The 27,657-nt window shown below is 55.8% G+C and overlaps 2 protein-coding genes across 7 annotated transcripts in view; one reads left to right on the top strand and one right to left on the bottom strand.

Annotated features, from left to right (window-relative positions):
* The window catches only part of CDH23 (cadherin related 23), a 430,962-nt gene that overhangs the window by 35,984 nt on the left and 367,321 nt on the right, over positions 1-27,657 (bottom strand). The window contains exon 1 of one of the 6 annotated variants that reach the window (XM_024739757.1): positions 1,702-1,930. The exons of the other annotated variants lie outside the window; for them this stretch is intronic. The gene's annotated coding sequence lies outside the window, so the exon portion shown is untranslated. Of the gene's footprint in view, positions 1-1,701; positions 1,931-27,657 lie in introns of those variants that run through there. 6 annotated transcript variants of the gene reach the window in all.
* On the top strand, positions 1,202-27,307 carry VSIR (V-set immunoregulatory receptor). Its single transcript, XM_024739763.1, has 7 exons — positions 1,202-1,421; positions 12,167-12,592; positions 13,365-13,418; positions 19,597-19,704; positions 22,969-22,996; positions 24,279-24,475; positions 24,658-27,307. Exons 1-7 carry the CDS (start codon positions 1,340-1,342, stop codon positions 24,693-24,695), a joined length of 933 nt encoding a protein of 310 aa, XP_024595531.1. The 5' UTR covers positions 1,202-1,339; the 3' UTR covers positions 24,696-27,307.

Here is a 27,657-nt window from a genome sequence, read left to right as displayed (position 1 = left end):
TGAGTAAAGATGACTGTCAAGGAAGGCCACCGCGTTCATCTTGTGGCTCTGCACACAAGATACAGCTCTGATCTCCAGTAGGTCTGTGTCTTTATTCCTGTCTTACCCCTAGGTTCTTCATGACATGTTTTTCCCTTAAATTCCATATATATGTGTTAGCATACGGTATTAAAAGATACAGCTCTGAGCACGTACCACTGGCGAGGAGCCCAGCATTGCATCCTCCTGAGCCCCTTCTGCCAGCAAGAGCACACGAGTGCCACCCTACAGGAGAGGGCTGGATTCCAGCCTCACCAATCGGGGTGGTGGTACTGACGTTTCCTACTTTCCCAGACTCCTGGAAGTGGGTTTAACCATCGTCCAGGCTGCAGGGGCTGAGAGTGGGGGGCTCTAATAGTGCTGCCCCACAGAGCTCCTTCTCTCTGAGACCAGGACTTGAAAGAGGAGAGAGATATTGCCAGCAGTGCCAGTGCTGGGTGGGGTGCAAGAGCAGAGGACTAGAGGGGGTGTGTGTGTGTGAGAGCATCCTGCAGACATCTAGGGTGCAGGGAGTAAGAGAGGCTGGGGCCTGGGTGAGAGGAGTACTGATGATTTCCTGTGGGACACACTACCTGATGTTACACACACACACACGTGTGTATGTCCGCCAAGCCTGCTGGGTACTCCTGCACCTGCCATACATGTGTGTACATCTGCACAAGGGTGTTGCAGGCGCTGGAATCTACAGTCAAGCCTGCCCCAACTCACTCACCTAGCTCTTTACAAAAGTTACATTTCATCCATCCGTCCATCTATTCATTCATTCATTCATTCATTCCACTACTGGGAGTGCCAGGACCTGGGCTGGGCTGGAGGACGTCAGGTACAAGCCTCTGCTGGTGGGTGAGGGCTGATACAATCTGTGATGATGATGATGTATCGCGCCAAGTTAGACGCAGATGTACTTCTCAGGCTTTACAACAGTACTAACCCTCTACAAAGAGTAATGGGGGAGAGAAGAAAAGGCTTCAACGGGCGATCAAGTGGCGCTGACTCTTGGCATACTGACTGGCTCCCCCACTTACAAGGCCAGCCGGCTGCGAGTCAGCGGGAAGCCCCTCCCGCGGGGGCCCTTGGAGAGGCAGCGCTCCAGCCTTGGCCGCCCGGGGGCGCTGTGGGCCCCCGGGAGCGGGCGGCTCTCGGGCTGCCGGCCGCGCTCACTTGCTCTGCGCTCACTCGCGCGGAGGTTTCCCCGCCGGCCGCGTCCCGTCCGCTCCCTGCGAACCAGGAGTGCCCCCTGCGCGCCCCCGGGCTCCGCTCCGGCCCGGCTGCGCCAGACGCAGCTCTGCCCGACGGCGACATGGGCGACCCCCCAGTCCCGGAGGCTGGCAGCTGGCGCTGGGGGCCTGTGCTCCTCGCCTTCTTCCTGGCTGCCTCCCGAGGTAAGGTCGGCGGAGCCTGGGTGCTAGGGAGGAGCAACGGGAGAGCACAGCGGGGCAGGGTGTGGGGGGGTGTCCCAGGTCAGATGGGGGCGCCCTGGGAGCCCCCTTCAGCCTGCCGTGACCCCAGCCCGCGGCAGGGAGGCCGCTAGGACGCCTTGGCAGGGGCGGCGGCTCTCTGCCAAGTGCCCCGGCTGGGTGGTGGGCACGCGTGTATGCCGACAGCTGTCCAAGCAGCTGCCTGTCCAGCCCTTCCCGACCCAGAGAGCCCAGGCACGAGTACCTTCTGCAGCACGGGAGATAAACACGGTGGAGACAGCCCAATGTGTTCTAGTGGATGCCACTGGCTTTTGACACCTGTGGCATCTCCCAGCACCACCCCAGGACCCCAGGGTCTCACGAGGCGCCGAAGTTGTATACTCTCAGCCAGTGTCCTGTACCCTGGTGACACTCTTGGTGGGCACTGGTCAGTGCAGGCACTGGTCCACAGCTGGACATGGGCGCCCTCTGGTCCTTATCCTGAGGGTCTGATGGCTGAGAGTTGAGTGGTCAGCTGATTCCCAGCATCGTAGCAAATCTGCAGCCCGGGGACTGCTGTAGGGCCTGCACTGGGGAGAATGTGGGACATTGCCCAGCTTGGCTGTGAGCCCCTTCTAGGTCCTTGGATAACTTATAGCATCTTTTGGGCCTCAGTTTCCTCAGCTCAAACACAGAAGCCATACACAGGGAGGTGTCACTTTCCCCTTCCAAAGTCCAGACTGTCACGACTCTAGGTGGTATCCTGGTTAGGACACAGGGGCTCCTTGAGTGGGGGGCAAAGTTCCCGGGACCCACAGCCTGGCCCCTGCTCCTTGCCTGTCCAGGACTGAAGCAGCTGGATCTTGAGGGAAGAGGGGGCCGGCAGGCAGCCTATGGAACTAAACTTTAAACTTTTTCCCTGGGAAGGCTCAGGGAAAGTGTGAGTCATGCAGGGAGTCAGAGGGAGGCAGGAGGGAGGTGGGGAGCTTGGCAAGGGACCCAGTGGGTGAGTCAGAAGAGGAGGAAGGGGAAGACAGGGTAAGAGCAAGAGGAGGGTTCTGAGAGAACCTGGAAAACGCCTCAGAAACTGGGGAGCCTGCAGGCAGCATGGTATCTCAGCACTGGGAGGCTGGCCTGGGCCTCCTATAAGGAGGAGGGAGCCCACACCCGACAGACAGAGATGCCTAAGCCCTGAACTGGATACTCCCCAGGAAGAGCCAAAGCGGGTGGGGGAGCAGTCTCGGCACCGAGGCCATGGCTCATGGCAGACAGGGCTTCCCAAAGGAGCAGTGGATGGTGGCAGGCAGGACCGGCCAGCATCCCACCCACTACAGACCGCCTACCCTGCCCCCTCCTTCCCAAGTGACCCCAAGAGCCCCTTCAGTTTTCTTACCCCTACCCTGTCCTCCTCTGGCTGAGCTGCTCTCTGTTCAGCAGCCCGTTTGGGAAACTGAGTTCCAGAGAACTAGGGCATAGAGAGCCAGCTTGCACAGAGCCAGGAGCAGATAGGCTCAGAGCCCCTCACTCCATATTGTCTCTTCAGCCAGGAGGCTTCACCCCCAGAAGTCTTGGCTACTTAAACAGCTTGGTACTCCATCTCTCCCTGGGCCCAGCTCAAGGAGATAATTAGGGTTTGAAGCAGCTTTCCACTGAAAGGAGTCAGGAGAATTCTCTTAGTTTTGAACTACTCTGGGACTCAGTATTCCTAACTGAAATATGGGCGTGCTAATGAATATTCATGCTTCTACCCAGTACAGTGTGCAAGAAGGGGGGTAAGAGATGGGGAGGCCTGCTTGCAGGCATGGTCCGGAGGGTGTCTGAGTTGGAAAGACCTGCTCACCGGCCTGCTGAGGTGCAGGGTGGCCCTGGGCAGGATTGCTCACTGTCAAAGCCTTGATGCTTTGGGAAGGTGAGATGGAGGTGGCTAGTGCAGACCTGTTTGTTCTCTAGCTCTTGGGGCTGGGCCAGCACCATGGAGAATGGTGGTGGTGATAATGGCGCACAGGAGCCTAGGAAAAGTTGCAGATACCCCTTTCCTGGGCCTGACCCAGGTTGAAATGGGTGGAGGGAGGCACCTAGGGAGCCAGGACCCAGCAGACCCCAAGGGTGGCAGAGCCTCTTCTTCCCCTATCGGCCTTCCCAGGACCTGTGGAAGTTATTGTCCCTGCCATGTCCTCACAGGCTGACCCGAGTCCCAAACTCTGGGACTAGCCCATGGAGGTGCACTGGGGCTGGGGAGGTGAGAGCCCATCTTCCCCTGTATGGTAAGCAGGGTTGCAGGGCCTTGTTGAGTAACCCAATGGTGCAAGCCTCTGATGTAGCAGTGATCGGCTCTTAGGAAATCCACAGTCTGCTGCCCAGAGGCCCTGAGGTGGAGAGAAGCAGGCTTGAGGCCAGCCCATGGGCATAAGGGGGCCCCTACCCAATGCCAGGGGTACGCAGCAATACTGGGGAGCCCCTTGCTGAGCTGGGCTGCTTGCTCTCTCTTTCCCCCAAGTAGGGCAAAGGTTCCCTGCTGGGGCCTGACCTCCGTAGGAGAGGGTGGCCCAGGTGGGAGGTACACCGCTGGAAGGCCACCTCCCTATGTGCACACACATATGGGTCTTAGGCCCAAGCAGACAGAGGGAAAGAAGAGAGGAAGAAAGGGGTCCTTGGTGCCCATCGGGTATACTGGCAGTGACCCCTCACCAGCACTGACCAAGCCCCCAAAGACTGAGTTTGAGGTGCCAGGTTTTAAGCCAACCGTTCATCCAGGAGCAGTCTGGCCTCACCAGGGAGCTGCTGTGAAGCTTCTGATGGACCCTTGGATCCCCTTAGCAGCAGCGCGGGCATGACCAAGGCATCCTGTGTGAGAATGGAAGGGACCTGGAGTTGTGTGCCCTGCATGCCAGGGCTTCCCGTTCAACCCTGTCACTTGACAGTCTGGCTTGGGGAGTCAATCAGAGCTCCGTTCAAATCCCAAGATGGTCCTCTACTGCTCTGTCACTTTGCACAAGTTACTCGGCACCCGTGAGCAAGTTCTATCATCTTTCCCATAGGGATGATGACAGCACCTCCCTCAGAGGGCTGCTGTGAATATTCGGTGCACACGTAACACAGAGCCCGGCATAACATAGCGCCTGGCATAACATAGCGCCTGGCATAACATAGCGCCCGGCATAACATAGCGCCTGGCGCCTGGTGAGCTCTGGCTGTGTAGTATTATTCTGTCTCTTGGCTTTTGGAGGCCACACGCCATTGGTTTACCATCTTAGCTCCTTGCTTCCTGCAGGGTCCGGTAGAGCGCCCAGAGCATGGGAAGGCATTGACCCATTTCACTGGGACGGGACTCTCTAGAATCCTGGAGGTCTGAAGAGCTGGGCCCAGCCCTCTGTAGCACCTCTACACACTTACAGTCTGTAATGCCCATGGAGGTGCCTGTACATTCTCCTCTTAAAGTTCTCCAGAGATGGGGACTTTGCCACTTCAAGGCAAGCCGGACTCAGGGTTTCCTTGTCTTATTGGGGTCTTTCTTGCAACTGAGCTTAACATTCAGCCTGTTTACTTTGGCTGACCATCCATCCCCAGAGAGAAAGACAACGGCCACCATTGTGTCCATCAGTAACTCAGTAATGAAGTTGCTCTGCTCCTGACCGAGCCAGCCTAGTCCCTCAACCTTTCTACATAGGATCTTACTTCCCACGGGGACCGGGGGTCAAGCCCTGTCTCTGCTGTTCACTTACTGTGGGACCACAAACACACACGCCGCCTTTACCTGAGCCCTGGGAAGGCTGGGTAACAGGGTCTCGGCAATGCTGACCACTCACTTCGGAAGGGTAATCCCATGATGGTGTTTCCTGACCTTCAGTCCATTTGTTCACCACTTTGGGGATTTCTCCAGTGTCTGCCCATCATCATATGTACCCTCTTTAAATCTACTTATTCTTTGACTTAAGTAAATAGATTTTAAAAGGAAACTTTGTATCACTGCCATAAATGGAAAGCCAGTGTCACTTGCCATAAATAGAACAAAATCATAAAAGTACATAATAGGAAAACCAAATAAGGTAAATTCTAGTTGGAAACTATAGCCTGGGGAAGGCTCCAAGCCTGCTGTACCTTGCAGGAAAAAGAAAAAAAAAAAGAAGAGCTTAGCACATAATAGAGATGTTTTGAAGACACACTGGCATCAAACTGGGACTTTCTCTTTGATGTAATCAGGACTGAAAGAGAATCGAAAAGGGAATAACCTTCTGTCTATGTGATTCAGTGTTATTTAATGCCATAAAACTGAAAGTAAAACTACCTATGCTGTAGATGCCGTCAGCTCCTCTCCATTGAAAAAGAAAGCTCACCACTGTGAGGAGTGGCGGCTGGGGGCAGGGGACAGTTCAGCTCTCCTGGAAGAAGGGAGAGATGACGGTGCTCATCCTAAGAGGCCGGGACAGGGTCAGAAGGCCTTTCTGGGCTTCTTCCAGGCCCCAGTTCTCCCAGCCCCCGTTGCCTTCCCCAAATAAATACAGTGGCTCTAGCTGGGTCCTCTCCTCATGCTGGGGCCAACGGGCTGTCCCAACAACTACGGAGAGAGTGGGAGAGGGAGCCTGCAGCCTCGCTGGCCAGGGCAGCCTGTCCATCTGCAGGAAGGAGGTGGGGCCTCTGGTCAATCCCTGGCCACTTCTACACCCCAGACCTCTGGAGCGAGACGAGCTGGGTTCAGATGCTGGCACCCCCGCTTGCTATTCATGAGACTCTGTACAAGTTACGTAACCTGTCTGTGCTTCAGTTTCCTCATCTGTAAAGTGGAGCCGATAACAGTACCTACCGTACAGGGAGGGAGGATTCAGTAAGCGACTCCATATAAAAGTGATTAGAATGATGCCTGGCACAGAGTTAAGAGCCTGCTACTATACCATTACCACCGAGCCTCCTGCACTGAGGGTAGGGCACGAAGAGATTTGAATCTGAACCTTAGGAAGTCTTCGCAGCATAGGATCTTGAGGGTAGCTGGCTGGAGCTGGTAGTCTGGGCTACATACAGCGTCCTCAGGGAGGGCCTGGGAGAGCTGAGGAACGAGTCATCCAGAGACGCATCCACTGGTGCGGCTCTGGCCAACCGCCCAGGCCCTCCCTGGGGAGGTGTGCCGGCCAACAGCCTCCAGCCCCAGATGCACCGATGCTTTCCCAATGTGCTGGAAGTGCCGCTTCCTCCGATAGAGCCTGGCTTCCCCTTCCCAGACTCCCTGGTCCAATGTGAATGGACACTTCCTGCAGGAGCAGGTATCAATAAACACATCTGAGATGCCCTTTGTCCTCACTGGCCATGGAGCCCCATGGACGGACCTGCCGGCTCTGGGCCCTCAGCCCTTTGTCCTGGAGGTACTTCCTGGAGCTTAGCACTGGAATCAGGACCAGTCCTGCTTGGTCCTTGCCTCTTGCCCTCTGTGCTCTCCATCTTGATAAAGACAGAACCTAGCCTTTCCTTATACCCTCCATGGACTGTCCTGGAGGACAGGGTCTGGCAGGGAGATGGAGACGAGGTCCATGTCAGTCTGGGGCCCCCTCCGAGGGCGAGGACCTGGCCTTCTGCATCTAGCACAGGGCCAGCAATAGCAGGCCATCAGTAACTGTTTGCTTACAGCCCCTAGCAGCTGGACAGAGTCCAGCTCTTTGGGTGGGGCCTCCTAGACCTGACTAATCAAGCCAGGGACCCACCTCCAAAGGCTGGGGCGTTGCCTTGGCGACTGTGGAGTAAGCTCATGCCAGGTCAGGGTAAATACACAGGCCTGTCTACACCCACACACACCCATCCCATGCACACCCACAGGGTTTCACGAGGTGAGAGCTTATGGGCGGAAAGAGGTCACAAAAAACTAGCATCCCGAGATGAAGCTGAACAAGAACTCTTTTCCCTACACGGGAACTTTCACAAGAGGCTGAGCCCCTCTGCGGCTGAGGGTCCCACTGCTGGAAAGTGGCAGAAGCAGGGCTAAATTCTGAGCGGAAGTCCCTTAGGGAACTCTGCACCCCCACAGCCTCTCTGCCTTGGGCCTGGCTCATGCTGGGACCTTAGTAAATATTTGCGGAATGAAAGAATGATGTTTTCGGTTTGGGTCTGAGGCAGAGCAGCCTTGGCTGCGTGGAGAGCACAGACGTCAACTGGAGGTCAGTTTACTCTCTAAGTAGCTGGAGGATGAGGTGTCAGCCCCGCCCGCTGGAGGGGTGGAGGGCTCTTGCGCCTGTAGTGCTGGCTTGTCCAAGGTGGGGGTCTCAGTTCAGCCACGTAGGGCTGTGTGGCCTTGGGCAAATCGCTTGACTTCTGATTTGATTTCCTCATCTTTAAACTGGGGATAATGAGACCTACATCAGGGGCGTCATGAGACTTAAACGAGTATAAAGTGCTCAGCAAGTCCTAACATGTAAGAGGGGCTCATAAATGCCCGTGATCACCTTTGTAGCCCATTCTTGCCTCCTTCCTCTGCCCTAAGACAGCCTTTCTCACCTGCCACAGGGTTTCAGAGCTGGAAGGGGCCTAGGAATGTGGGGAGTCTCTCCAGATGGGAGGAAGAAAGGGAGGCCCAGAGAAGGATGGGATCTGCCCAAAGGCACACAGTAAGGGCAGGGCTAAGTGGGGATCGGGGCCCAGGGGTCTGCCTGCCCAGGCCAGAGTTTTAGTCCGGAGACCTCACATTTCCCAGGATCACAGCGTTCTTCCTCCAGGTGTTTCTGCCATCTTACCCAGCAGCAGGTGGGGGCTGGGTGGGTGGGATGCAGGGCCCCAAGAACAGCACAATGATGGATGGTTCCCACATGGGCACAGGCTCAGCCCAGGGCTGAGGGCCTTTTCCTGTCCCACATGCTCTCGGCCACCCTGGAGCCAGGGGCCTTCCTCCCCAGTCTCCGACAATGCCCCAGGTGTCCAGAAGGATCTGCCCCTGACAATAAGCAACATCCTCCCGCCCAATAATTATAATTCCAGCTGGGCTATTTATAGCCCCTGATAACACGTGCGCATGCGCAGTCATGGAAGGCATGGGGCACGTGCGCTGTCTTCCCTAACGCCGTGCCCTTGAGAGTCCTCCTAAGGACAGGCTGCCCGTGCGCCTTGTCCTGGCTGCAGTCTCAGACACCACAAACAAGATGTTTTCTCTCCCCCCAGGACAAAACCTGTAGATGCCCGGCCCACTCCTGTCTGGCCCTTTTGCTCAAACTGAATACTCTCACCCACGCCCAAACCTAAAGCCCAGGGTAGCTTCTCCTTTTTCTAAAAGGGGAAGAGGTCCTTCTGGGGCGTGTGGGGTGTAAGGGATTGAGCAATGCCCCCTCCCCAGCTCTGTCTCTGAACCCCAGTTCTGTGTGTCCCCACTGTGGGTCTTCAACGAAATCGCTCCTCGGGCTGAAAATCCCCTCTCCACCGCTTCCTGGGCAATTCTGCAGTCATTAACACCACTGCTTGGACTCAGGGGGCTCTGGGCCTGACGTCCTGCTGGAGGCCCCGGGCTGGTGCCCCACTGGAGGCCCTGCTGCTTGCTCCCGTCCTGCCCACACCTACCTCGCCCACAAGCTAGCCTCAGTCTTGCCACATCTTGGCCCCAACCCGTCCACACCTCTGTCCACTCAACATTCCCCGCCCTGCTCAGCTCTGTGCTCCACTTCTTGCGTCTGCCTCTGCCCACCCCAGACCTGCGGCCCTGGCCTCTACTGAGCCAGCTTCCCCGTGGCCCCCAAGGTGTGTGTGCTCCTGCAAATGCTGCTGGATGTGGATTTGGCTCTCACCCTTGGCGATAGTTCTGGGGCTGAAGATAATGTTGGGAAAAGGGGAAACCAGTTACCAGCTGGGAGAGATGCTGCTGGGAGCTGTCCTGTGGCCTGCTGGGGAAAGGGGGAGTAGAGGGCAGAAATAATCCAGGGTCCACCCTCTGGGTGGGTTTTTATTCTCCCTTAGAGGATCCTTTCTGTAGCTACTCCCCACTTCCATTTACTGGCACAACCAAAATTTGGCTGTCAGGCTTCCACCGGGGACCTTGGGTGGATCATTTCCTCTCTGAGCCTGAGGGTTTCAACTGTAGAACAGTGGGCTTGGGGAGTAGAATCCCTCCCTGGTTACACCAAGGAGCCACACTCATGGATCAGAAACTCAGATGCCCACAGGACATTTATGGTGAGGGAATGAGGCAGGCCAGGTGGGAAGTTAGGGAGTAAGGAGGAAGGACCGCAGCAGCTAGAACACCAGTGTCCCATCTAAAAAGGAGGCTGCTGCTCAGATCCAGCGGACGGCTGCCTCATAGGAGAGCTGCTTTAGTGTTCATTTACGGACTCTAAAAGAGAAGCTACAAGTCGGAATTTTCATATCAAATTCCCGGTCTTTACATTTTGGCGATCTCAAAAAAAAAAAGAGTAAAATACGTTGAGGGTCAAATAACATATGTTTGAAGGCTGAGTATGGCCGGTGGGCTGCCAGTTTCTAGTTTTTTCTTTCAGTACAGAGTCTAAGTGCTTGAGTTTAATTTTGACTCTAGTACTCATTTGCTACGTGAACTTCAGTGAGTTACTTAACATCTCTGTGCCTCTGCTTCCTTATCGGTGAAACAGGAAGGAAAAGAACACCTGCCTTACTGGGTTGTTAGACATGTCCATGCTATTCCTTCTTCTAGTTCTAACTAGATCCTGCTTTACCTGAAGCCCCCATGCTCTAGGTTCTGAGTTTGTACCCTCTGGAACGTCAGGCAAACCACTGTCCCTTTCTGGGCTTCTGTATTTCTGCTGGAAAGGGAGATCAGCATCTCGCTAAAGAAGTCCTGAAATCCCTGCTTACCTTGGCAATGACTTTCCAAAAATCTGGGGCTCCCAGACATGGCTCCCTCTCACATGTGGGTGCTGTTAAGTGGGAGGCTCTGGTGTGTGTCTGTCCTTTTTACCTTCTGGGGCTTAAAACTCCACCCTCGCAGACATATTCTTTGGGGCCGTGGCTTTGCTGCCTCCTCACACTGTGCTTTAAGTATGCAGGCAGGCCAAGGTTGGACCACAGCTGTTACCAGTCATTCACACCTTAGTGGGAGAGAATCTCAATCTGGCTTCTCCATTCTGTTGTGCAGAACGGTTTTCACTCTTAATGTCCTAACGTCTCTTGAATTGCAGAAATGAGTTAGAGACCTATCTTTCCCAGGTATCAAGCACCAGCCTTCAGAGCATTTCATGTAAATTATCTGTAATTCTGCCTCAACTCTGGCAGGTAGCTGTTTCACTTCTATGTTTTACAGTGAGGAGTCTGAGGCTCAGGGTCTATGTAACTCTCAGCTGTTGGACTCCAATGCAGGGCGGGCTAATTCCAAAGCTACACCAGGCTGCCTTTCTCCTGACTGGGCCAGGCTTTCAGCTCTGCCAGGTGAGGGGAGAGGGGGATGGGCTGTAAAATAGGGAAGGGGCATCTGGAGGAAGAAGTCGTGTTGCTATCTTGGGTTCAGGCAACGGCCATAGAAAGGACATATCCGTTTTGATACTGTACACATTTACAGGGTCCTCCTTCCCTGTCTGCCCGCAACAGCCCCTGATTGTAGCCAATTAAAATCAAAATATCACTAATGTCTAATAACTATAGCTATCCCTCCTATGTCTGCAGGGGGCATGAGAGCTCACATCTCGCGTTCTCCTCTTTTCTTCATCCTGTCCTCTCACAAGCCTCTTGTAGCTAATATTTTCCTCACTGCACACATGAGGGAACTGAGGCTCATAGCTAGACAGAATTTTCTGTTTTGAAGGGCCAGTGCTTTGGGGGTGAACCTGGTTAAATGCTGGGAGGCTGGGGTAGGATAAAGAGGACCAGGGCACGGCTTCATTTGCTTATTGAAAACAAAATGAACTAGAAAATACTTCTAAGAAGACTGGGTGGCAGGCGGGTGCCTGGATGAGACGACCTTTTCTGCGTTGCCTGTCCTTGACCCTTAGACACCTTGGGTTTTCCTGCTTCCCTACCACCTTCCACTTGCTGGAATCCTCTCTGTCCGTCTACCCCAAAGACCCTCCTTCCTTTAAGAAGTCTCCTGACCATCCCCAGGAAGGTCGTGTCCTCTTTTCTCCAAGTGCCCTGAAGGCTGGTACGGGTTTGCCCTTTAGCCTATGGGGTTATTTTGTCAAGAGGCAGGACTTGTCTACCCAGCTAGGCCATAAGCCCCTCCAGGTGAGATGTAGCACCTGGCACAGGCCTCACGCAGGTAGATGCTCTGTTAGGGCTCACGGATGAGGAAACGCGAAGGCAAGGCCAGCCCCGGGAGCCGCTAGCCCCCAGAGGGGCAGTCAAGGGCCAAGCGCTGCTTTTCCCCAACAGCCTTCCTCTCCTCACCCTGCTTCCCACCCGACGGCACTGGGCATGGAAGCTGGAAGTGCCAGGGGCCAGGTGTGGGCAGAGCCGTGGTGCCTGCAGTAGGGGGATGGGAGCCGGGGCTGGAGCACATGTGCCCCCTGGGAGAGGGACACGCGCTGGCCCGGTCCAGTCCGCTGCCTGCCTGGAGTCTCTCCTATGCCTCATCCAGCTACACCTGGAGAAGCTCCTGTGGCTCCTGCCACACAGCCTGGGGCGGAGCCAGGTTCGTGAACTAAAGAAGAAGCTGAGGCTTGGGGAGGTCAGCTGACTTGCCTGGAGCTTGTGGCTGGGGAACCCGCATCTTTGAAGCCCCAGACCAAGGTTCTTCCCTACTCTGGGGGCATTGGGAGTGGCGCCGGCTCAGGCGGGTGACAGGCTCTCGTCTCTCTGAGCAGGTCTGGTGGTAGCATTCAAGGTCGCCACGCCGTATTCCCTGTACGTGTGTCCCGAGGGACAGAACGTCACTCTTACCTGCAGACTCTTGGGCCCCCTGGCTAAAGGGCACGACGTGACCTTCTACAAGACCTGGTACCGCAGCTCACGAGGTGAGGTGCAGGCCTGCTCGGAGCGCCGGCCCATCCGCAACCTCACGTTCCAGGACCTTCACCTGCACCACGGCGGCCACCAGGCCAACTCCAGCCAGGATCTGGTCCAGCGCCACGGGCTGGAGTCAGCCTCTGACCACCACGGCAACTTCACCATCACCCTGCGCAACCTGACCCTGCTGGACGGGGGCCTCTACTGCTGCCTGGTGGTGGAGATCAGGCACCACCACTCGGAGCAGCGGCTCTACGGAGCCATGGAGCTGCAGGTGCAGAGAGGTGAGGGCTGCCTCTGTGGGACAGCTGGGGTGGGGGCGTCACGCTGGGGATGGTGCCTGTGCTTGTCTGGGAGGGGGAGCGGAGAGGAGGACAGCGTGGCGGTGGGGCGGTGCTGTGCATCTGATGGTGCGACACTGTGCTGGAGGCTGTGTGATTCTGTGTGGGTGGTGCTGGCACTACAGGGGTGGCACGGTGTGTGGAGCTGTGTGCGTGTCTCTCTGGGTAGCTGGCTGTGATGGACGGAAGGGCATACGTGGCTCTGTTTATGACACTGGGACTTTTTAACGGGAGGGGGTGTATGAACTTGGGCTGGGAGTGTGACTGCTCACCACAGTTCCATGGCTCACACCTGGGGTGTCAGGAGAGTGTACGTGTGTACGTGTGTGTGTGTGTCTAGGTGAGAAGGCAAGGGGTGGTAGAGTAGATAGAGGTGTGGGTATGGGCAGGTATCGACATGCCCCTGAGGGTGTCATGTGTCATGACAATGGGCAGGGCACGCCTGGCTGTGCAGTGAAAATACGCCTCCGTGTGTGCATGTGTGTGTGTGCGTGCGTGTGTGTGTGCGTGTGCGTGTGTGTGGGTGTGCATGCGTGTGTGCGTGTGCGTGTGGGTGTGGGTGTGCGTGCGTGTGTGCGCGCAGCTGGGCCGATGTTGCCAAGGGGACACCAGCCTGAGTACCTGTGACAGGAGGGGGGGCGTGCCAGCCTGGAGAAGTCTTCCTGGTCTCCTGGGTCTGACACCCACCTGATGACCCTTCTCTCTGCTCCCACAGGCGAAGAAGCATCCAAGTGCACTGTGTACCCGCCCTCCTCCAAGGAGAGTGAAAGTAAGGAACCACCTTCTTGGCTCTTCTGGGTTCTCTGTTCTCCTCTGTCCTCATCCTGGACCCAGACCTCATTCTGAACTCTGACCTCATCACCCCAAGCCCACGGAACCCCCATTCCTCCTCCTTTGCTGCTGCCTCTCCCTTTGTTTCCTCCTTCACCTGAGCCACTGGGCTGCAGCCCCCAGAAGCCCATGTCCCTTCCAAGGCCCAAAGCCTGAGGAAGGTGGCTCCTGGAGTCCCAGCTCCCGACTCTCTGAGTGGGGCTGTGCCCTGGCAGTGACCTTTGGCCAAGTGCCCTCGCGACAGGTACTGGGTGCCACAGGCTGCCGAGCTTGTTTTCAGTGGGCACGGCTCCTGCACGCTAGCCCTCTGCCACAGGCAAAGGTTGGAGCGCTGTGGTGGGGGTCCTCCTGGCTTGGACTCGACTATTTAAAATCTCCTTGTTCTCTGTGGGGAGGGAGGAAGGAGAGGCTCAGGAAGGGGAACAGAACTACCTTTTCTAGAGCTCCTACTATGTGCCAGGACTGTGCTAAGTCCTTCTAAGTACTGAGCTCCTACTATGTGCCAGGACTGTGCTAAGTCCTTCCAAGTACTGGTATCTCAGTGGCTTCTTATAGGAACCCTGTGAAATAGGTGTCACCAACTTCACTTTACCTACATGGAAATGGAGGCCCAGAGAGGTGACGTAACTGCCTCAATTCACACAGATGACAAGGGAAGTGCAGCTGGGACTGTGCTCACATCACCTTTTTCCCACGTCGGGGTAGGAGACTGGACACACAGTGTGGTGGGTATCAGTCAGCCCCCTGGTATTTGCCCAGAGGTGCCCTACAGGGGATGGGGGCACTGCTTCAAGAGGTGCCCGGGGCTTCCCTGGTGGCGCAGTGGTTGAGAATCCGCCTGCCAATGCAGGGGACACGGGTTTGAGCCCTGGTCCGGGAAGATCCCACTTGCCACGGAGCAACTAAGCCCGTGTGCCACAACTACTGAGCCTGAGCTCTAGAGCCCGCGAGCCACGACTACTGAGCCCGTGAGCCACGACCGCTGAAGCCTGCATACCTAGGGCCCACGCTCTCCAACAAGAGAAGCCACCGCAATAAGCCCACGCACCGCAATGAAGAGTAGCCCCCGCTCACCACAACTAGAGAAAGCCCGCACGCAGCAACGAAGACCCAATGCAGCCAAAAATAAATAAATTAAAAAAAAAAAAAAAAAAAAAAAGACGTGCCCGGGCACTAGGAGGCCAGGCGAGAATGCCCAGCAGCTTGGAGACAGCAGGCAAAGGGGGGACATCTCGGGGACACCCCCCTCTTCTGAGAGGAGGGGTCTTGGCTTCCTCAGCCTTCTCTCTGTTAGTATTTGTCAGGCATCCAGTGTGGACCAGCCCCAGCCTAGGCCCTGGAGACACAAAAGCGCAGGCCTCCTCCCTGCCCTCCAGGAGGACATACACCAAAACCGAAGCCAGGAATGGGAACAGCTCAGCTACGGCCTCGGCCAAGCCCCGACTCAAAGGCTGTGGTGACTTTCTATTCGAACTACTCATTTTTTTTGAAGCAACAAATGGACCAGCCAGGAACAAAATTAGAACGCACAGTCGGGTCTGAGTTAGACCCACATGGAACCAAGACCAAGCCCCTCTTCCTGCACACCGCAGAGCTCGTGTGTGGCCTCGGCGCCAAGCCACTGCCCTTCCTCACTTCCTCCACTGGCAGCTCCCTGGGGAGGGTGGAAAGGGGGCCCCCCACCCCGAGCAGCCCCTCCCTTCCCACGCAGCAGCCTCGTGACTGTGTGTGCACACGCGTGCTGTGCACAGGACAGGGTGAGCCTCACGTGGTGGGGTCCCTGAGTGTGTACTTCCCCATCGCCCCTTCCACTCTGAGCAACCCCCTAGTCCCACTTCTGCTCCCGCAGAAACACCTCTGCCACAGCCACCATTTCACAGATGGAGGAACCAGGGTTCACACGGGTGAAGGGACTTGTTCCCAGTCTCCCAGAGCCAAGAGGAGAAGCCAGAGTGCCTGATTCTCAGTGTGCAAACCCTGCCTGAGCACTGGCGCCTTCCCCTCTGTCAACACTCGTTTCCTGAAAATTAGCTGTATGAGTTGAGTCTTGGAGACAGAGACAAGAGATGCCAGAGGGGATGGTGCTAGAGAAACCAGGCGTGACATGGAGAGGGAGTGCCGATCTGGGTCGTTTTTCTTGATCTAGACTCTAGAGAGGCAGCTGCTGGAATTAAGGGAACAGGAGTCACCTGGGAAATCCCAGGAGTCTGGCTGAGGAGCGCCCGAGAGTGAGGCAGAACCTTGAACTGGACTGTTAAGGGTCAGGCTTCCTGTGCTGGGCACCTCTGCTCTCGGGTTTTGACATTTTCCTCCTCTCCAGTTTGCGGGATGTGCAGCCTTACTCTGCCCCCTGCTTCCCTGAACTACTGTCTACAGGGAATTGGCTAGAGGCCAAAGGGACATGTTTGCTTCTGTCTCGGCATCAAGGGCAGGGGGATAGCGTCAGTGATCTCTGGAGTCCCCTTTCGATGCCCTTCCAGGCCCTTGGTTCTGGAGGTCTGCAGGCTACAGCTGTGGTGGAGTTTTGGCACTAAGGCGGAAGTGGTCTCAGATGAAGAGAAACCCGGCTATGCTTTTGGGTGGGGTGTGTGGGCTTCGGACAGCACTTCGGTTCTCCGGGTATTGTGTGTCCACTGAGCAACGTGAGCAAGTGTGTCCCTCTCCAAGTAACAGGGAGGCCCCCTGTGTTATCTAAGGTGCTGAGTCAGGGCTCAAAAACTAAATGCCCGCAGGGCCCGGGAGCTGGTGGGTAGGACAGTAGGGAGGGGTAGAGACTGTGGTGAGCACCCAGCTGCCAGTCTGTACTTGCAGTTCCAACCGCCACATGCCAGGAAGGGGGCCCAGGGTTGCCGGTGCCGCTGAATTTTCAAGCAAAGTCAGAAGTCCAGATTTTATATGAACTCCCTGAATTTTAAAATGTTGGCAACTAATTAAATAAAAATTAAGTACTGTGTCGGCCATAGTTGCAACCTGAGTCCATTCTAGTGAAAGGTCGTGTGGTAAAGTGGGTAAGAGCACAGATCCTGAAATCAGCCAAGTTGCTTAACCTCCCTGTGCCTTAGTTTTCTTATCTGTAAAATGGAGATGACAGTTACAATCAGACTTTCCAGGTTGTTATGAGGCTAAAATGAGGTCCATGCCTGGCACGGAGTAAGTGCTGTGTATGTGTTGGCTACTATTACTTCTAATGTGGAATTCTAGGCCTGGCTTCCCAAGTCATCTCATCCATTCCCCTGTGCCAAGGCGGGATGGCAAGTAGATGGCAGCCGACAGTGGACACATATCCTGTTTTCTAACAGTTTGAAACATTTGCCTGGTGACCCATGTGCTTAGTAGGCCGCAGGGCTGACTGCTGGGTACTGCCCTCCACTGCCACGTGCCTTTGGAAAGATCCCAGTCCCTGCTGTAAGACAGGTGCCCCCCAGCCAGCCTTGGTACCTGATCAGTTAATGATGCTTCCAGCCAAGAAGCTCTTTGAGTTTCCCTTCTCTGACTGTAGCCCCAGTCTCCTAGCGTTATCTCTGGGGAGGAGGAGGCTAGCTGGTCTATGAAATCCTCTGAATGCTCACAGCAGCTTCAGGTGGCAGGGGAGGTGATGAGAGGAGTGGGGCTGAGGAAGGTGGTACCCAAGGAGCCCAGGAGCCCTGAGTTGCTGGGGGGCTGTGGTTTTTCACTGAACCTGGGGAAGGGGGCTGGGCAGCCCATCTCCCCGAGAAACAACCTCCCCACCCCCCACAGCACAGCAGGAGGTATGGTTTGCTTTCATCCAGCCCTGTCCCTGGAACCGGGCAGCTCTACTGAACTCCCCCCTCCTCCATAAACACCCTCGGGGTACTACTGGCAGGCCCTGGGCAAAGACTCGCTGAGCAGGCTGGGCCCCTCCCATCCCACCCCGCTGTGTAAGGGCCTGGCACACTGCTTGCTGCTCGCTAGGCAGGTGCCTCTGCCGGCGCCTGATCACCTTCTAAGCATGAGTCTGGCTCTGGATGGCTACAGAGCAGGAGCCCCCAACCTCACCCCCAGGTACTGACCACACGTAGCGGGAGGGCTGGGGAGCTGTGGAGAGGCTGTGCTCTGCAGAGGAGCCCATGGTGTTGGAGGGCAACTAGCCCACAGAACTCTCCCCAAACCCTGCCCCCTGGCCCTAGCCTCAACTCCCAGGCCAGGCTGTAAGGAAACCAAGCCCTGATCCCCTAGAGGGGCCGAAGAGAGGGAGTCTTTGCTTGGGGACAGGAGTCAGGTAGAGGCTGGGCCAAGCCACCCACAGCCAACAGGGAGCTGGACTCAGTGATCACTGACTGACTACACCAAATGCTGCCTAGTACCAGTCTGGAGGAGACCTGCTTTGACGACCAGAAAAGAGCGCTGTGCAGCCGGTTTCTCAGTGCCCACAATAAGGTCCTGCGATGGGGTTTAGAGATACTCAAATGTCTGAATTATAGAACATTTAACTTTCAATACTCTCAAAGTGCAGCCTCGCTAAGATCTGTGGGGAACCTGCTTTAATGTGGAGTCGAACTTGCTTTGTAACAGCACAGCAACTGTTCTTGTACCAGCGGGTACTTCTAAAGCGCCTGAAAACAGCTTGTTCTCTTCTGAGGTCTGAACAAACTCCCTGAAAGCTTGTTTACACCGTCAGGCTGTTCAGCAATACAATGAGATAAAAACAGCCTTTATTCCCAAATAAGTAGTGCAAAGGCAACATCGAGCCCGTTCACCTCCCCAAAGCTCCCTGAAGCCAAGCTGACGCTGTGACAAGGTATCCCAGCCCGTGGTTTTTCTGTCAGAGGGAAGGGCTAAAATTGGGAAGGAAATGCATTTACACTGGTTGTGGTTCTGAGGGCACGTCTGTTCCCAGCCAAACTCCTGGAGTCAGCAGATGGACTGAAATAAATCAAACCTCCCATGCTGTTGATGGGATCGTGAAGCAGTACAAGTTTGTTTTAGAGGACAATTTAGCAATAGCCTAAAAGAAAATACACTTACTCTTTGGCTCAGCACTTTCACTACTAGGGTTTTACGTACGGATGTACTTGCCCAAGTGAGCAAAGATGCCTACACAAGAAGTTCATTCCTACTTCATTAGTTATGTTGAAAATGGAAGAAACCTACATACACACCAGTAGGGGACTGTTTCAATAAATTTTGGGTGAGGCGCGTGATAAAGCCCTAGGCAGAATGAGGTAGATCTCTGTGCCAATACAGAGGGGTGTCTAAGCTGTGCTAAGTGGGAAAAGCAATTGCCCTGTGATCCCGTGTATGCTCTACATGCGGGGAATGTATCTAGACTATACACAAAAAACTGACAGTGATTATGTCTTTGGAGGGGACCTGGGTAGAGGGGGAGGAAGAAACTTTTGAATTTTTTTTAACTTGTAAATTTTTTTGTGTGTAATTTCAAAAGTTTAAAAAAATTTAAATGTTGGACGAGGATTCACATTTCCCTAGTTCCTGCCCCAAGATTTTTCCCCGTGAATTGTACATGTGAGATCAGTTTAGAGGGCCCGTCCTGGAGCCAAGGAGTCTCTCCGGGGATAAATAGGGCTTTTTATTCATTTATTTTTCATTGAGATAAAACATTCGGGGCACGAACCTGTGTCCCCTGCATCGGCAGGCGGACTCTCAACCACTGAGCCACCAGGAAAGCCCTATTTTAACCACTTTTAACCACTTTTAAGTGTTTGATTCAGTGACATTAATTATGCTCTCAGTGTTGTGCAATTATCACCACTATCTATTTCCAAAAGTTTTTCATGTCTCTGGCTCCTTCTGACCTTGAACTCTGTGGCGTGAGGTCTGTGAAGGGCCTGCTCTCCCTTTTCAGGGAACAGCTTGTCACCCGTGATCGAGCTGTTCCCCGTGGGCTGGGATGAGGACCCTTCTCTTTCCCCGCTTGAGCTGCCTCAGCTGTAAGCGCCTGGCCTGATTCCTGGTGCTGTGGCCCCCCCTGGGGTCCCCAGACCTTCCGTGCCTCTGCAAGTCAGTGAGGGTCTGGCTGTGGGGCGTGGGTAAAGGTGGGTCCCCCTGTTGCCAGGCCTTCCCTCTCTGGGCCTCAGTTTCCCCTCAGGAAGCGCAGTGGGAACGGGGCCTCACCTTGGCCGCCTCTGTCCTTTCAGGCATCACGGCTGCTGCCCTGGCTACGAGCGCCTGCATCGTGGGCATCCTCTGCCTCCCCCTCATCCTGCTCCTGGTCTACAAGCAAAGGCAGGTGGCCTCCAACCGCCGTGAGTATCCCTGCCCGCCTGGGCTAGGTGGGTGTGTGAGTGACCTGCCCCAGCCCCCAGCCTCAGCCACGGGGATTAGCAAAGGCTAAAGGCAGGCACAATTCTGCTCTTCAAGAGACAGGAGCTGCTACAGGTCTTGCAAGGAGTTGGGCTCAATGGTGGAGAGAGGAGGGGATCCACTAGCCCCTTGGCGCTCAATGAATAACGGTTGAATGAATGAATAATCATACGGAGTAGCTGAAATTGGCTTCTGAAAGTGCTACCACCTGGAGACCGTTTGGGGCCCTGCTTTAATGTATGGGTAGGCTTGTCTTGGTAGAAATTGTTGGGACAAAATGACCTTTGGATTATCAGAACTGCGAGGGATCTCAGAGATAACTTGATTCAGCTCTTTCGTTTTACAGGTGAGAAAGCTAAGATCAGCAGGGTTAAATAACTAACCCAATGTTATATAACTTAGTAAGCAGAAGAGCTAAGACTCAGACTCAGAGCTTTTCACCTCACGCTTTTCAAGGAACATAGCCCCACCATAATAAAAGCACCCATCAGCATGCGCGTCATAGCAGACAGCCCCTAACCAGTAGGATTGCTGTGCCAGGTACCACGCCAAGCTTGCTATACGCGTTCTCTCACACATTCCTCATAACCCCTCTAAGAGTTTGCGCCTACCATTGGCCCCATTTTACAGCTGAGCAAACTGAGACACAGAGCTGTTCAGTAACTCCCTTAAGGAACCACACAGAGAGTACGTGGTGGAGCCAGGTTTCAAGTTGTGACCACAAATACCTTTTCACCCGTCTCTTTGGGTGACAGTGCCCCTTGCCCTTCCTCTGACTCCACCCCTGAGCCTCGTCCTGTCTCAGTCTTCCAAGAGCAGGAGGGTGTGGGCTCTCGCTTCGCCTCCCCCACCTCTTCCCCTCTTGTCCTCTGCAGGAAGGCTTAGGCTTACACCTGATTGCCTTCGGCTGGACTGTAACGACTTGACACCCCTCTGTCCCTCTGTCACTGGGTCACTCAGAGGCTGTGGCCACCTCTCCCTTCCTCTCAGGACGCCCTTGTTCCTCTCACGAAATCCACCACAGTCTATCTACACAGATACCCTGGGGTTGGGGCTGGGGTGGGGGAGGGTAAAGGGGTTGGAGTAGAAAGAGGAACCCCGGGGATCAACCAGGGAGAGAAATCATTGCAGAGCTGCCCTCAGCTCCTGCTTGTCTGTGGAGCACTTCCACGGAGGTGGGAAGGGGACGAGGAGGGGGCCACGCTCAGCTAGCCTTGGCTCCCAGCAAAAGAGGTGCTTTCTGTCCCCCTTACTCCAGACCACAGGGCTGTCTCCATCAGGGAACGGGAACTGGGAAACAAATTCCACGGCGTTGGGTGGAGGAGGTGCACTGCTGACCCTGTTCTGGCGCCTCACAGCCTTCCTTACAGGGCCCCGGGGGGTTGGCCAAGGCTCTGCCCCTGTCCCGGGCTGGAGGAAGGAAAACCAGAGAGGGGACATCCCCAGGCCAGAACACTGTGGGGTGTCCTGAGGACACGGGGAGCCGGGGTCAGCCCCCAGTATCTCCTATTCCACGCACTAGGACACTTGCAGACTGAGGGCTTCGCAGAGGAAGGGACAGATGAGCTGGGTGCTGAAGAATTGCACTGAAAGAAGGCTCAAGGGGGTGCGGTGGGCCGACTAGGGCTGTTGAGCACGTCTTCTGAAACTCTAAACGAGCCCCATTTCTGTGATGGGCAGCCACTTCATAGCACCATTCCCCAGATTTAATATATGCAGTAACAGGAAGGTATCAATCATTTATCTCCTAATAAAAGTATTTCTGAGGGCTTCCCTGGTGGTGCAGTGGTTGAGTGTATTTTTGAGGCCAGTCCTCTGTCCTCTCCACAAAGAAAAAAAAAATGACTTGCATGGTCGAAGGCTTAGAGACAGACACAAGAGATGCCAGAGGGGACGATGCTAGAGAAACCAGGTGCGAAATGGAGAGGGAGTGGAGATTCAGGTCATTCTTCTTGATCTAGACTCTAGAGAAGCAGCTGTTGGAATTATGGCAACAGAAGTCACCTGGGACATGCCAGGAGTGTGGCCACAGGGCAGAGGCCGAGTGGCCCAGAGCGGGGCAGCGGGGAGGCAGGTCGGAGACAGAGTGGACGGGAGCGTGTGTGGTGCACTTTGGGCAGGATGATGGCACGGAGCCTGGCACAGAGCCTGGAACAGAAAGTATGCTTGGGAATGAGCCAAACTCAGGAAAAAAGAAAGAGAAAGGGTTGGGAGCACTGAGGAAGGCAGTGTGCTATGGAGGCCAATGGGTGTTGCAACCTCTCTGGTATCAGAGCCTCGGTGTGCCCAGGGCAGAGGAGAGGATGAGCTGAGGGAACGCAGAAGCCCGCACGAAGCCCCACGCAGTTACTCGGTAAACAAGGAGCCATGATTCTGATACCTCAGACATTTCAGGAACTTGTGTGCAACTTCCCGTGGGTGTTCTGTTGTGCCCCTCCCCTACCGCTTGTTTCCCCATCGTAATCAGCAGCAAAGCCCGTAAAAGACGGGAAAGATCTGTGGGAGTACGTGAGGAGCTGCAAGAAAGAGGGAAGTTGGGGTCACTGCATCTGGCTGGTGGCCAGTTTGGGGGGTGGGGAACCCGCACAGTGGGGCAGGGTGGCAGCAGCTTGGCTGCGGAGTACAAAGTAGTAGCATGGCTGAGAAGTGATAGGGTCTCAGGCCCCCTAAGTTTCCTCTAAGAGATGTCGCCTTGAAAGCCACCCTATTAGGCAATGCAGAGGACGGGACAGAGAGGACCAGGAACTCTAATTAGGAACTGACCTTCCGACATTCCTGCCCAGTAAATCATGGCTGACGACCAGAACGTGACAAAATGTTCAAACAGGAAATGGCAAGTTCAGGAGCCAGGCCTTGGGTTGCTCATGAATGTCTAACATCACCAAGTTAAGACATGGGAGAAATCACTGGCTGCCTTTCGTTTCTTGGCAACAAATGTTGTCCCAGACACTTGTAAAATGCAGCCCAAATTTCATTTATCACTGGTCAAAAGGGGCCGCTCACTGAGGCCTCACCTGCTGGGTAGACACGCAGAGCACTGCCTGCCATACGGGCTTCCTGAGTGAACAGAAGTGGGATCCAGGGCTGAGCACGGCCCTGTCCAGGATTGCTCCCGTTCCCCAAGGGGGCATCTGCCAGTGAGGGCAGGGATGCTGTCTAGAGAAGCTTTCCCTTTGTGACTAGCTTCTCTGTCTGTTTGTCCCTAGGTGCCCAGGAGCTGGTGCGGATGGACAGGTAAGGCCAATGGAGACCTTCCTGAGAACACTTCTAGCAGCTGTGCCACCCCGATTCAGAGTTTGGCAGTCTGTCTCTCTTCCCTGGGCTGTCATCTCTGAAGGGCAGCATCTACACCCAAACTCCTTCTGCAGCAGTTAAGGGGGAGGGGGATCTTTTAGCCAGGACAGACTGATTCTGCCACCTTCACCAGGATCTCTTCCCCTCTCCTCTCTGGTCATTGCTTATACCATGACAGGGCTGAGAACACAGGTGTGGCCTCCCTGGTCCTCTCTGTGCTCTGGGCCAGCTGTCAGGAAGGAGATATTTCTGGGCAGTAGGGCCCCTGTTTAGCTGCCTGGCACAGCTGGTTAGAAGAGCATTTGCCATCTGCCACCGAGGCCTACACATCTGTGCTGATTGGCTGTTTTCCCTGCCACCCCTCACCCAGCAGTCTGAGCTCCAGGATGCTTGGATGAACTACGCACCCACCTTCGGGCCTCAGTGGTCAGCCAGGCCAGGGTGGGGGAGGGGAGGAAGCAGCTGAGCCCAGGCAGACACTGAAACATGCAAAGGAGGCCAGCACATCTGGAGTTGTGGCCCTTCCCTGCAGGGCACCCCAAGGAGAAGGCTGTCAGGCTACAAGGGCAGAGGCTGACCGGGCTCAGATGGAGGCGGCAGGTTGGGGATAGAGTAGACAGGGAATGTGTGTTGGTGCACTCTGGGCAGGAAGCTGGCATGCAGCCTGGCACGGAGGGCGTGCTTGGGAATGAGCCACATTTAGAAATTTGGCCCCAGTACATGCGACACTAAATTCAGAGCTCCTCCCTGATGTTTGAAAGGGATGATATCCAAGACGGGTCACAGGAAGTCCTGCTAGAATCTCAGAGTTGGAGGGGTCCTCAGAGGTTGTCCCACTCCCAAGCAGGAAGAATGCCTCCCTTCAGCTCAAGACAAGCTGTGGGGACATTCAGTGCTAATGCCATTAACTCTACTGACCGAAGAGAGACTTGTCCCCAGATTCCTGAGGCGCCTCTGACCCTGGGCTTCCTTCCTGGGCCTGGGGCAGATGGTCAGACCACAGGGTGGAGCTGGGGTCAGATGCCCTCAGCTCAGGGCAGGTGGCGAGGGCAGCCCATGGCCTTTTCTCTCTGGCCCTGGATCCTCCCTTCCTGCTAGGAGAGGCTGCTGAGGCCTGAGGTGGGAAGGCAGGTGAGGGGAAGGGAGCAGAGAAGGCAGGCAGGCGGGAGGGCAGAGGCCTAGCTCCAGGCAGCACGGATGACCTTCAATTCTGATTCTCCAGCAACAACACTCAAGGAATCGAAAACCCTGGCTTTGAGACCTCTCCACCTTCCCATGGGATGCCAGAGACCAAGCCCAGGCAACCCCTGACGTACGTGGCCCGGAGGCAGCCTTCTGAGTCTGGGCGGCATCTGCTCTCTGAGCCCAACACTCCTCTGTCTCCACCAGGCCCCGGGGATGTCTTCTTCCCCTCCCTAGGTAAGTGCTTCTCTTCCTTCACGGCTCTATGGCCCGCAAGGTCATGACCTCTCCATGGCGTGCAGGCCATCAGCCTCACTCCCCGCCCTCCCTGGGGAATCCTCACAGCCTCAGGGTGTGGGGTTGGGGGGATGAAGGACAGAGGAACCCCCACTTCACTCTGCTTCTCCTTTCCTTTGCAGACCCTGTCCCTGACTCTCCAAACTCTGAGGCCATCTAGACCAGCTGGGGGCCGTGGGCAGTTGTGGCTGGGCCTGGGGCAGGTGCATTTGAGCTAGGGCTGGCCCTCTAAGTGGTCCCTCGGCCTTGGCCCTGGTTTCTTTCCTCCTGCTCTAAGCTCAGACTCTCCGAAATACCCCTGATGGCCAGACCCTCAGCCTCTCTGGATGCTGCGTGGCAGAAGGGAGATGATGTTGGATCGCTCAGCCCCTGTTCTCAAGGATGGTGGGGTGCTGGGATCCCACCCCAGAGACCTGAAATTCACCAGCTACTGATGCCAAATGACCTCCATCTTAGAAGTCCCAGAACTGCCAGCTGTGTGGCAGCCTCTCTCCTGGGACATAAGCCTTGGGACCTGACAGCAGAGATGGGCACTGGGCAGACTCCCCAGTGCCACCCTCCAGGCATGAGGGACAAGATAGGACAAGATGTGGAGAGACCCAGCTCCCCCATCTCGCCTGAGACTGCTGGTCTGTCAAACCTCCTTGTAATCATGGGCTCTGGGGCTGGGCCTGCGCGACCCTGGGCCGTGGGAGCCTTCCCCAGCTGCCTTCTAGCAGCCAACTCTGAGGAGCCGTCAGCAGGTTACACAAATCTGGGGCTCCCACTGCCTGCACTCTGGTCCCCAGGATTCATTGGCCAGAAGCCCCGAAACAGGAAGTATATGCTGCGGCACGGTGGCCACTGTGAGCCAGCTGGCATCTTGGGCAATGGGAACCAGGCCAGAGGTTGCACCACCCACCACAGATAGGAGTGGAGGGGAGAGCCAGGGGCCTGCTGGGAAGGTGAGAGGAGAGGGCTCCGCCGCCTGCCCCCTGCGGTCGAGAGAGATGGTGACCACATAATGTACTGCTCAACCTGTGACACTCTTGGGGTGCTATTCAAAACTATTTGGGCAACAGTGCAAAACCTGTGGGTGGATCGTAAGAGCTGGGTTGAAATCCCTACCCTGCTTCCGAGGTGCCTGAGGCCCAGGGAGCCCTCTTCCCCCACCGCCCAGTCTTTGGTCCTCTGTTCCAGTCAATCTGTGCTGAGCCTTCACTGCAGTGTGATCCTGTTGGGTGGCAGGAGCGGGCGTGTCCCTAGAAAGTCTTATGCCCGCTCTGCTCTGGACCCTCTGCTCCATCTCCCGCTTCAGGGCCTGACCCAAGTTTGTTTTTACACACGTATATGAGGCGAATCCTTTGTGGAATTTCGATTAAAGAGTTTTAGAGCATGGAGAGGCGTGGGGAGGGGTCTCTGTACACTGTGGGGTGAAAACGGGTGGTGGGGCCTGAGAAGGGGAGGAGAAAGTTTGAGCTGGACAGGAGCCCCGGGCACTGCACTGTGGAGGGCGTCATTTCAACTGGGCATTCATCTGCCAGCAGCCAACGCTGGCTCTGCTGAGCCAGGCCTGGGTGCTGAGAGCCAGGGCTTCAGGCCAGGGTAAGGCCCAGCAGGCAGGGAGAAGCCCGCCTGGCCTGGTTGGGGATGGGAGTTGGGGTGGGCGAAGGGAACAGCTCAAGGCTCTCCAGCAGCAGTGAGCCCCGGGCCTGCAGTTGAAGCCAGGGAGCCCCTTGGTTGCCTCCTAAAGCTCCCTTCTCAGGCCCAAGACCGTAGGTCAACGTGGGCCTCCAGCTGTGCCCGGGGGCCTTGAGGAGAAGGTGGGCGCGGGCCTCGAGACTCTGCACTGACTCCTCCAGTGGCCGGAATGCCAAACCCTGGCTCCTGCTTTGTCCCTGGGGATCTACCCCTTGGTTTCATCTGCTGCTGTGGACTCTTAGTGCCAGCTGCCGCAGAAAGAGGGAGCTATTCTCACAGCTTGTGGGGGCCCAGGGAGCAGGGATGGGTAGGGTGATACCTGCTAGAGGCAGGGCCAGGCTACCCCTAGGGTTGAAGGACAAGCCCATGGACCAGATTCCTCACGCCCCATCGCAGAAAGAATGCTCCTGCCCAGTGGGGAGGCTGGCCTGGCCCAAACCTCAGCTTCTGACCTCAAGGCAGAGACAACTTCTAAGAAACTGGCTGCCAGACCCTAGGGCCAGCTGCTCTGTGTGGAGGAGGGTGGAGGCCCCGCAGCAGAAAGACACCACACTTCCTCCCCAGCTTCCTCCTGCATGGCCTCAAGTTCTTCTTCTCTGGACCCTTTACTAGTGAACGTATCGCTTCGTGGTTTCCTGTTTTCAGTGAAATTTACTCTGAGCTCCAGGCTCCATCTTCATCCATGACAACACGCCCTGCCCCTAGCAACCCTGAAGGCACCCTCCCTGATGCTGTGGGGAGGGGCAGGGCACTAGGGTATCCCTCTGTGCTCGCCCTAGGGTGGTGGCGCCTCTGGAGATGCCAGCTCTGGTGGCCGGTTCCTACAGGCTCAGTGCCTGTGGGCTGGGGTGCATGGCACGGAATAGGGGAGCAAGAACGTGGTGCCTGCCTCCAAGGGGGCTGGGAGGAGCCCTGGGGCCTTCTGGGCAGGGTGGACCTGAGGCAGGAAGCTCACGGACCATGGCACTGCCCGAGGCCGTGGGAGGGAAATTTGTGCTTTTAGGCACTAAGTCATTGTTAAGAGATGTATCAGGAATTCTGGGACCTGTAACCTATCTCCTGATCACATTTAATAAAGATCTCCTGCCTTTATTTCCCTCAAGTGATAAGCTAAGGGGATGGAACTGACCCTCTCTGAAAACACACTGCAGAGGCCACTGGATATGCTGCTGTTGGATCAGGCTGGCCCTGCCTGGGGGTCTGTGGTGATGGACTGGGGTAGGTGTGCAGGAACCCCGGGGCCACTTCCCGTAAAGACCAGCCCTGGGGATACCCTGGCTCCTGCCTGGCCAGAGCTCCCTCCTACACGCGGCAGCCTGGGATAGAGGGGCTAATGCATCACCTTCTTCACGGAGTGCTCTGTGGTGGGGGAACTGGGAAGACGAGGTGGGGCTGGGGGTTGCAGAGGTCTTATCAGTCTCCACCCCAGCCGGGGCTCTGCG

This window comes from Neophocaena asiaeorientalis, unplaced genomic scaffold (assembly GCF_003031525.2).
Source record: "Neophocaena asiaeorientalis asiaeorientalis breed wild unplaced genomic scaffold, Neophocaena_asiaeorientalis_V1.1 scaffold501, whole genome shotgun sequence".
Classification (NCBI taxonomy): domain Eukaryota; kingdom Metazoa; phylum Chordata; class Mammalia; order Artiodactyla; family Phocoenidae; genus Neophocaena; species Neophocaena asiaeorientalis.
Note: the sequence above shows the minus strand (reverse complement) of the source record. Positions and strands in the feature narration are given on the sequence as shown.